Raw genomic sequence first — 11047 nt, forward strand, 5'->3', positions numbered from 1 at the left:
TTTTCACACGGCTCCCAAGGCTTTTCACATGACCCAGCCTTGCAGAATAAATGTAAAGTCGGGGCATAATTCTCCTGTAATGGTTTCGTAAAACAGGAGAGAGAAGGTAGCTCCTATTCGCTTGGAAATGCGTTTCCTCTGCTCACCTCCGCAGATCTAACGGAGCTCTGCAAGACCCTATCTTTGGACTGAACCACACCAGGACCTGCTGGGAGGAAAGCTCTGAGGATGACATGCAGACACAGCACAGACACACACACCCCGGACAGTCACCTGATTAAGTTCCTCATTTCCTTTTCCGCCCACGTTTTCACCATTTTCCTGGGGTTGCCTTTACAGTAGCCATGACGAAACCTTGAGTGAGAAAAATATTTGCTATTTCAATCATTCCATTATTCTAGTTTTTATTTTTAGGATACAGAAATCAAGTCACCTGGGGAAGAAAAAAAAGAACCCTGAGCTCACCTGAATTCCCCACTGACATACTTATCCCGGTCTTTGAACACCAAAATAGAAGTTTTATAAATTTTGATTGCTCTGCTCTCTCCGTTTGCTGTGCGAGCATGATATACATTAGCCTATTTTAAGTCAAAAACAAAGAAACTTAAGTTTGTGTTAAATAGCTATAAGTAGTATTTTACTTTTGCAATCTATTTGAGTCTATCCTCAAAGGTTAAAAAAAAAAAAAAGTCAAGTGAACCGAAATTCTGTGCGTAAGGAACTGAAATTCTGTGCGTAAGGAACACCATCCTCTTTTGAATATGTGGATTAAAATATAAAACATCACACCAAAAGGTACAGTAAGTATACCTCCAACTTGCATGTATAGTAAAGGCCGATTTAAACACACGTGAGACAGACACAGAAAACAAACTTACGGTTACCAAAGGGGAAAGGTGGGGAAGAGGGGGATAAATTAGGAATTTGGGATTAACAGATACACACTACTATATATAAAACAGACAACCAACAAGGACCTACTGTAGAGCACAGGGAACTCTACTCGATATTTTTAATACCCTATATGGGAAAAGAAACTGAAAAAGTATATATATAAAAATATATATAAATATATGTGTGTGTGTATATATATAGCTGAATCACTCTGCTGTACACCTGAAACTAGGACAACACTGAAAATCAACTATACTTCAATAAAAAATAAATAAATATACACATACATACATACATACACGTGAGAAGTGCTTTCAAACACTTCTGTATTTCAAGTACGCGGAAAATATCTGAAGACATTCTTACATCTCATGATTTGTAAAGTGAATTTTACTGAGAACTGCTTCCCACAGAATGAGTTGCTAATAGAAAAGCAGCATGACATACATAAAGAAAACAATGAGAAGGACATTTCTTGGCTAACAGAAACTAGACCATGACCCCCTGTCCCAGCAGTAACCGTCTGACCATCTGAACTCACTGCTGGGAACACCTGGATGGACTCTATGACCCAGGACCAAAGTCCTTACACGCCCAACTTCCTACCCGGCCATAAACATTAATAAAGCCATTTAAAAAAGATTTTTATTGGAGTATAGTTGACTTACAATGTTGTGTTAGTTTCTACTGTACAGCAAATTGATTCAGTTACACATATATCCCTTTTTTTTAGATTCTTTTCCCAAAGGCCATTACAGAGTATTGAGTAGAGTTCCCTGTGCTATACAGCAGGTCCTTATTAGTTATCTATTTTATATAGCATGTAATAAAGCCATTTTTAAGAAATGGCACTGATTAAACTATCCTGGCTTGTATACGGGGTTTTTGTTTTTTCTTTTCTCTTTAAAGGCACTATCTATTTACTAAGTGCCTTAGTTTCACCTGGTATCTGAAATCAGAAAACTAACATGGAAGCATCAGGCATCCCAAGGATTGCTCACTTCTTTTCCTGTGCTAATGCAGCCATTGATCTCTGATATGATTCCTCTCGTCAACATCTTGAACAATATCATTCGTGTTCTGGGATCCAACACCTAAAAAGAAATGCAAGAAATACAAAGTTCAGAGAGTACCAAATATTTCTCACTGAAGCGCTAGACAAGAGACTGAAGAGCAAGGGCACTATGCAATCCTGCTCGACTAAAGAAGAGTCACTATTGTGGTGCTTTTGTTCACTCTCATTTTTAGTGAATAAAATGTGAGGTGAGACCGAAGGAACCAAAGAGACAAGAAACCAGCAAGTTCATTCAGTCGTGCAATCAAAGGCTAGCAAGTCCAAGAGAAGCTGAAACTGACTCTAGACCAATGTTAGCTAACAGAAATACAATCAAATCAGAGGAAATCGTCTTTTCCAGTCCTCGGTAAACAGGTGAAATTAATCTGAATAGATTTTATCTAACCCAATACATCTGAAACATGATCATTTCAATATGTAATCAATAGAAAAAGTTATTAGGGAGAGATTTAACACTCTGTTTTTTACACAAACCCTTCAAAACCTGGTGTGCGCGTGCATTTCTAGCACGTTGCAAGTCATGCTAGCCGCACCACACAAGCTCCGTGGCGGCTGCACTGGATAAGAAGCTTTAAAGCGGCAACCAGCATCCTACAGTTCACAAGTCAAATCAGCCACAGCCTGTTTTTCTATAGCCTGAAAGCTGAAAATGGTTTTTAATTTTAAAAATATTTATTAAAGGGACTTCCCTGGTGGCACAGTGGTTAAGAATCCGCTTACCAATGCAGGGGACACAGTTCAAGCCCTGGTCTGGGAAGATCCCACATCTAAACCCGGGAGCCACAACTACTGAGCCCGCGTGCCACAGCTACTGAAGCCCTGGCGCCTGGAGCCTGTGCTCCACAACAAAGAGAAGCCCCTGCAATGAAGAGTGGTCCCTGCTCGCCGCAACTAGAGAAAGCCCACACGCAGCAACGAAGACCCAACGCAGCCAAAAATAAATAAGTAGAAAAAAAATATTATTAAAAAAATTGTAGCCCACAACGTCTAAAGTATTTATTATTTAGCCCTTTAAAGAAAGAGTTCACAGACCCCTGCTAGAGATGAGTAGATCAGGGAAAGGCTCTCCTTCAAAGTCAGAGCAGTCAATCTTGAGTACAAAGGACCCTCAAATTCTCTTTGACAAACGAAGGCAACAAATTTAAAGCCTGAGGCTGTTCACACAGGAAACTAAGGCAGCTGCACATTTACATGCAATTCCCAGGGCCAGCGCCAGCAGCTCCTTGGGCGCAGGCAGCCCTCCAGCTCCAGGCAGGGGACAGTGAAAGTGGCCAGAACTAACTATAGTTCAGGGCCTACCCTTCAACTGAGGTGGCTGTGGATGCACAAGAAACCTAAGGTTAACAGAAACAAAACAACCTTGTAAGACTGGAGGACTAACAGCAAACTACAACCACGGCAACTAGAGCAGGATGAAAGGAAAGTGAGTAAAGAGGCAGTAGCTGCTGCTCCTCTGAGCACAGGTAGACAGAGGGCAAGTAAGCTGGGTGAGCGGGAATCTGTGCAGAGACCTGGGCTTCTGCAAGATCGCTGGGGAGCCAGGCGAGAGGCCCAGGAAGGAGCAATGGGCCCAAAGAGCTGAAAACAAAATAGGGGAAGAGACACAGGAGAGGCAAGTCAACTTACAAATAGATTTTTAAAAGACAGTTTAAGACTCAAGATACACACTCTTGTTCAAAATTAATTTCCCAAGAGAAAAAGGATTTCAGGGTCTTTGAAAATGAAAGCTGCCTCATCTCTCTGAGTTGGACCACACTTCATTCTCAGTCACAAAATACACAAAATAAATCAATCAGAGGAAAACAAAGACACAGATCCCAGACCTGACCTGCTCCTGCCAGACTGAGGGTGGAATTCTTCATTTGCACAAATGGGTTGGAGCTCAGGTTGGGTGTGACTCCCTTGGGATGGAGGTGGAGAGAATGCGTGCTTGTGTCTTAAACCAAGAACCTGTAGGGCGAAGAGGCTACTATTCGAAACGTGTTTGTGCATATATGTACGGGTCGGGGAGCGTGGTAGGCAGCAGCAGCAACGTTCTGACCTCTTTTATCACTCTCTTCACAACCAAAATCTGGGCCAATCCTAATACCCAATTACAACCCTCGACCTGTGGGGAAATCAGGGGCTGATTTTTCCCCATTCGTGAATAAAGAATAAAACAAGCATAACTTCTAAACCAAGTAAGGGATTCTAATTGAAAATTTGAAGGCATTATCTGTCTATCCCCCTCTCTCTCACACACACACGCTTTGTGGGTGATACCTGACTCACCACCTGGAAAGGCTCACAAAATTCCTGCAGACCTTGTTTAAGACAAAAGAAAAGATTTCTGGTCTTATAGTCAATTCTGCTTCCCCCCAGAAGATGAAAGCATTGCGTGGTGGCTTCACAGGGCCACAGAAGGGGGGCATGATTCTAATTTATCTATTAATAGTCCTATTAGAAATAAAGCAGAATGTAGCTCTCTAAACTCAAAGAAGGAGCAATTTTACATAGAAGCAGTTCTAGGTGACATTAGCATTAAGCAAGAAGAATGAAAGCAAATTACAACTCAAAGACAGAAGAAATGCTACTTTAAAATAAGAGCTTGCAACACATTTCAACTGTACCTGTTCTACAGTTGCTCTGTCCGACTTATCTTTGATGCGATACCTAAGGCAGAACCAAAAGAACAGAAGTGACATTCAAAATTCAGAGAAGCCAAAATCAAAAGTTTCTAAATGTACATCGTTCCATGAAATTCCTAAGCAGGTAGTTCCTTCAATAACACGCTTCACGACTTCATCATAGTTTCATCACTTTGTGAAACTTCATTTCCCCTTAATAAGCAATTCAGTTCCCTAGGGGCAAAAGGAGCATATCTGCAGTAAGAAAAAAAAAAAACGCCATCCATGTTTCAGAAGCATTAAATAAGTAGAGCAGTGGGATAAAGTGAACTATGTCAGAAAAAAGAAAACATCAAGTCTGTAACTACTGTCCTTAGACCTTTAATGATTATATTAGTATAGAATTAAAGTCATATACAAGGCTTTCTCTTCAGAGTCCTTTTCTACAAAGACACAAGTTTTTATCATTTCAGGACAGTCACTGCATTAAAATGCAGGCTCTGATGGCTTCGGCTCACACTAAGTGACTCAATTCACAGACTAACCTAAACTATTAACAAAGATTCAAACAGACACTTGAATGAAATAAGAAATGCTGTTTCTCAAAAAGCTGGTATCCCTTGGGCATGACAATAAACTAGAAGAAAACTGGTTTTTAAGTTCAGTTCTAACACTGCCATTTATATGATCTTAGTGTCACTTTCTATAGTATACTGTTAATGCCTTAGAGCCATTAGCAATAGGTTAGCCAGATCTTAAACATTTAGCTTTGGGAACAGAGTTGTAAATGAAAACTGTTCTCTGTTGTATCACTATTTAGTTTTAAATCTGCCCTTACATTTTTAAAAATATTCCATGGAAGGGAACAATTATTAATAAGTTCTAAAAAGGGAACATTTTTATACTCTAACATTCCAGTTCAAACTGTAATGTACAAACACTGTTCCCCTCCTGAGAGCACATTTGTGAATTTCACAAGATTATAGTTTTAGCACAGATTTCTTAAGAAAACTCATTTAATATTTTCAACCTACAAAGGCATAGGATACCCTCATTTAAACTTAAAAAAAAAAAAAAAAAAAGAATTGGTTCAGGTACACAAAGGAACATCCTTTGCAAAAGAATTATGACAAAGATGCTACTACTTTGTCTAGAATTAGTTCCTACCAGCCAGGTTTTGTTTTATTTATTTATTTATTTTATATACTTGAAATATTACTTACATATCTGCTTCCTTTTGTCTAAACTTTCCCGTGACTTTGTTTATGACAGAATCAGTAACGTTTAGTTTTTCTAAAAAAAACAAAAAAACCCCACAACATAAACAACATGTAAGACAAAAGTTTCTGACTAGCATACTTTCCACCTTCTCCATTTTCTAAATATTTTATTATACATAGTATCTATTGTAGTAATGAAAAAAGTGTTTAATGTTTTTAAGGGCAAGCGCTAAGTTGTGCTTCCTTACTATCAAGAGTTGTCACTTTCATCACCACAGCCATCATTTCTGAGCCATAAAAATCTAGATCCAGAAATCTCTCAAAACTACTTTACCTGCGTATGTTGAATTTCAGACATTTTAAAATGTTTTGTACGACTAACATAGATAATATAACTGCCTGTATTCCAAGTTAATTTTTTAAATGTCAGTTTCATTTCAAATTACGGGCCTATGATAGGCAATGATGAGATATGAGAGATGCTGTACCAGGTCTGTAATAGTCAGCGTCTACGAGAGAAAGATGACCCTGCATTTCCCAAGTGGCTTCAAATCCACATTCTGATTCCTTGCTTTCAATAGCTCACTAAATGATTAACGCCACACAAAAAGTTTCGCGTAAAACAAAATGTAATTATACCTAGTGTTTTCAACATCCTACTACGAGATAATCTTACTACAAAATCTAATACAAAACAGACAATAACTTGAATGGGTATCTGTAACTTCGTATTTCTACAACAGGAGAGAAAACACAACTAAAAATGTATAAGTTAAAGTCTTTCCTTGAAGCCATGTTTTTAAATGACTAAGTTTTTAATCTTCTCTAAGCATTGGTATTTAGTCAGTAACACAGAATATATCCATTGCCTAATCTAATAAAATTTTATAACACTTTGTGGTTTTTGAAGAATTTTCTCATAGCCCAGTGAGGAAATGTATCTTAAAAACTCACCTAGATTAATTTTATTCTCAAATTTCCGTAAGACCTTGTCTGATGGAGTAGACATTTTGGCTGAATTGCAACTGGGAGTCTGTCGATTTGCCTGGAAGAAATGAGTTCCAGAGACTAAAGCTCTAATTATAAGTACAAGCCTAAGGTTCATAACGTTTTCTCCCTTAGTATTAATTAGTTAATTAATTAATTTATGGCTGCGTTGGGTCTTTGTTGCTGCATGGCGGCTTTCTCTAGTTGCGGTGAGCAGGGCTACTCTTCGTTGCAGTGTGTGGACTCATTGCGGTGGCTTCTCTTGTTGCGGAGCACGGGCTCTAGGCACGCAGGCTTCAGTAGTTGTGGCACGTGAGCTCAGTAGTTGTGGCTTGCAGGCTCTAGAGCACAGGCTCAGTAGTTGTGGCGCATGGGCATGTGGGATCTTCCCTGACCAGGGATCAAACCCAGATCCCCTGCATTGGCAGATGGATTCTTAACCACTGCGCCACCAAGGAAGTCACATAGTTAACTATTAAAGTATCAATACTTAGGGGAGTACCATAAGGGAAGGGAAGGATCAATCAAATTTGCCCAAGAAGTTTTTTAAAAAGGCATTTGAGGGTTTCCCTGGTGGCACAGTGGTTAAGAATCCACCTGCCAATGCAGGAGAGACAAGGGTTCGAGCCCTGGTCCAGGAAGATCCCACATGCCGCGGAGCAACTCAGCCTGTGCGCCACAACTACTGAGCCTGCGCTCTAGAGCCTACGAGCCACAACCACTGAAGTCCGTGCGCCTAGAGCCCGTGCTCTGCAATGAGAAGCCACAGAAATAAGCCCGCACACCACAACGAAGAGTAGCCCCCGCTCGCCGCAACTAGAGCAAAGACCGCGTGCAGCAACGAAGACCCAATGCAGCCAAAAATAAATAAAGTAAATAAAAAAATAAATTTATTTTTTTAAAAAAGGCATTTGAAATAGGACAAAGTCACTGGCTAAAATAAAGTCTATATAATCTGCATTTTTGCTTTTGTTTCTAACCTCTCTACAACATATTTTTCATTATTATAAATAACAAATTAAATGCATTTTTCTAATTTGACTGGTTTCTAGATTTAAAATGTGAGAATGTTCATTTACCCCCAAGTGTATAATAAAGAGCCAAGACCAACGTTAAACTGGTTCCAGGAATTTCATTTTGGGCTTAGTGTCTCAAGAGAGGGAAAGGTTAAGTACAAGGCTTAGCACTCAGACTGGTGCAATGCACAAACTGAAGTAATGGGAAAAAAAGGGAAGAGAGGGGAGACAATATCCAGAACCTGTAAATAAGAGAACAGAGATTAAAAGGGCCTGTCACTGGGCTTCCCTGGTGGCGCAGTGGTTGAGAGTCCGCCTGCCGATGCAGGGGATACGGACTGGTATCTAAGTGTGAACTTGGAGGCTGAGTAGTTTCTTATTTACAGGGAACTTAAAAATTGTTTTCTATTAAATATAACTTAAAATAATACATGTTCACAGTAGAAACCACAGGTAAAATTTTAATTACCTACAAGCCCAGCGCCCAAAGATTAACAGTTAACATTTAAGCATATATATTTTTCCCCCTAGCTTTATTAAAAGAAATTCCACTCTATGTTGAAATTGCTCAGTCTCACCAATGAATCAGTGAAGGAGTTGCCAAAGCAATACCACATGTAAGTGTGAAATTTCTTTGGTCATTCAAGAACGTATGCATTCTAGGCCACGATATAGCTGTTTTAATTTTCAAAGAAACAGTGCTGCTTCCACCACTCCCTATCTTCATGCTCCAGGAACCTTTATGTTCCAGGAAGATGCACCGTCTGGACCCTCTGGTTCTGTGCACTCCCAACACTTAGTCCTTGCAGTTTGAGGGGCAGGCTCTACGCGGCTTGGTAACCTGCATTCTGCACTTGGTAGAAGATGGCAGATCGGGAACATTTCTCCATGTCATTAAGACAGTTTTCCATGGCAACAGACTTTATGGCTACATAATATCTCGCTGTGTGAACCAGTCCCACTGTAAATTGAATCAAGGTCGTTTCCAACATTCGCCTGCCAGAAACAACAATCCAGGATCATTCTTGTAACTAAGTCTTGGGACCCTCCTAGAAGAACTGCTGAGTCAAAGCACTTACTTTATTAAGCTTTTATCACGCACCAATTTATCCTCCAAATAACTGTACCCATTTATTTGACCATCAATTACGTATTTTGTGTCTCTGTCAGTTCATAAGTGAAAAAAAAAATCTCTACATACTCTCTGCTTTTCTTTAATTACTAATTAAGCTGAACTTTTTCTCTTGTTTCCTAACCATTTGTAGTAATCTGCCTTTTTGTGTCTTTTCCCAGGCAGATTTTTAGGTTCATTATCTTATGACAATTTAAATAACTTTTGAAATTTACTGATTATGGAACAAATGTACATCATTATCAGAAATATGGAAAGGGTGAAGAATGAAAACCAGTAAAGGCTAGGGCTATGGTGTAATATAACTGGTGAAAACCTTTCAGTTACTCAATTCTAGAACCACAAAAAGTCCTTTTAAAAAAGAAGACGTAGGGCTTCCCTGGTGGCGCAGTGGTTGAGAGTCCGCCTGCCGATGCAGGGGACACGGGTTCGTGCCCCGGTCCGGGAAGATCCCACATGCCGCGGAGCGGCTGGGCCCGTGAGCCATGGTCACTGAGCCTGCGCGTCCGGAGCCTGTGCTCCGCAACGGGAGAGGCCACTGCAGTGGGAGGCCCGCGTACCGCAAAAAAAAAAAAAAAAAAAAAAAAAAAAAAAAAAAAAAAAAAAAAAAAAAAAAAAAAAGAAGACATAAGCAAACAATGCAAAGATGTACAGGATGGTTTTTCAGATACCTGCAGGTTACTCCCTCCACCTGAGGCTGAGCACCTGACCAGTTTTCCAAATCCATCATCGTAGTCCCAGTCATCATCGTCGTCATAATCCTCCTCTTCCTCCCTTTCCATCTCACCTTCACCCATCTTCTCATCCACGTTATTCTGAAGGTCTTCAAACAGAATATCACCTTCCTCTTTGACAGTCTTCAAGTCAATGTTTTCACTGGAAATAACAATGTTTTGGCATGTTTACACATACTCTAATTGGACTTGCATATGTATTTATTTATGATATAGTAGGCTACATCTATACCAATAAATCTAAAAGGTTCCCTTACAACATCTCCCAATAAACTCAAACCTAACACCAAGTTCTCCTGTTTCTCAGGTTTCTGTTCCAGCTGTTCACTTATTCTCCAGGTCCTACCAAGGAAGAAGTACATAAGGTGGTTAAATCCACCCCTGCCTTAATGAAGTTAGAATTTATATTATTATCTTCTCTCCTGAATGAACTAACTCTGATGTGTACACCAGACCTGAACTTCAGGAAAACCATTCACAGAGCTGCTTTAAGAGGGGGTGGGGGAAACTTTCTGACCAAACTTGGGAATAAGTCTAAAGCCTTATTTCAAGCCTTACCTTGAACTCAATTATCATTCTGCAACAAAAGGAGCCGTATCAAGACTTGTGTTACACAAAGAACTTCAAATCACCCTTGCTCATGAAGGGAAGGACGGTGAAGAGAAGCAGCACAAATGAGAGAAGAAAGCTGGGTATAATTAAAGAGGAGAAGCGGAGACTGTCAAACCCAGAGAACTGGCCCAGAGTAAAGGGAGCACAACTAACAGGGTCTTTTTATGCCACGTGAGAATTCAGACGAGTGTTACTGTATCTTCTAAGTTTTTCAAGAGAAGCCAGATCTCTGGGTTTTTGTGTAAAATCTCCCACTTACCTGGTATATTCAATTTGAACAAACCACTGGGCACACCAAACACAACCTGTCTGCAGGTCAGATTCCAGAGGCAGTACTACCAGTTTTGAGCCCTCAGGTGGAGAACGAGTACAGAAACCACATAAAACACGTGATGATATGCCCTACCAGATTAAACACAGTCGGACAGCGGTTTCAGTAAATTCAGATGATCGATCCTGACTCATTAACTAGCCAAGGCTTAGAGGGCTCCAAATCTCCACGGGTATGGGTGGGAAGAGAACAAATAATCAGTAAACCCCTGTTGTTGACTAGGATTTCATAAACACAATCCATAAGTCGATCCTTCAATTGCCAATAACCTAGAGCGGCATGAGAAAGCTATACCTTCATTTGTACCACGGCTCACCCACCTCAGCTGGACAATCCCTTGTTGAGGGCGGTTGTCCTGTGCCTCAAGCATGTTCAGCAGCATCCTCTGGTCCCTGCCTTCCAGACGCCACCAGCGCAACCCCCCCCCCCCCCCCCCCCCC

The 11047-nt window shown here is 40.3% G+C and overlaps 1 protein-coding gene across 2 annotated transcripts in view; it reads right to left on the reverse strand.

Moving 5' to 3' along the window:
- Window positions 1–11047, reverse strand: part of RIOK1 (RIO kinase 1) — a 30968-nt gene that overhangs the window by 17083 nt on the left and 2838 nt on the right. For both annotated transcript variants that reach the window (XM_024738499.1, XM_024738504.1), the window contains exons 2-8: window positions 9602–9806; window positions 6750–6840; window positions 5799–5868; window positions 4579–4621; window positions 1896–1988; window positions 466–578; window positions 274–354 (exon numbers count right to left, since the gene is read on the reverse strand). In XM_024738499.1, the coding sequence (XP_024594267.1) occupies window positions 274–354; window positions 466–578; window positions 1896–1988; window positions 4579–4621; window positions 5799–5868; window positions 6750–6840; window positions 9602–9806 (696 nt within the window). The remainder of the gene's footprint in view (window positions 1–273; window positions 355–465; window positions 579–1895; window positions 1989–4578; window positions 4622–5798; window positions 5869–6749; window positions 6841–9601; window positions 9807–11047) is intronic.

This window comes from Neophocaena asiaeorientalis, unplaced genomic scaffold (genome assembly GCF_003031525.2).
Source record: "Neophocaena asiaeorientalis asiaeorientalis breed wild unplaced genomic scaffold, Neophocaena_asiaeorientalis_V1.1 scaffold307, whole genome shotgun sequence".
In the NCBI taxonomy this organism is placed as follows: Eukaryota; Metazoa; Chordata; class Mammalia; order Artiodactyla; family Phocoenidae; genus Neophocaena; species Neophocaena asiaeorientalis.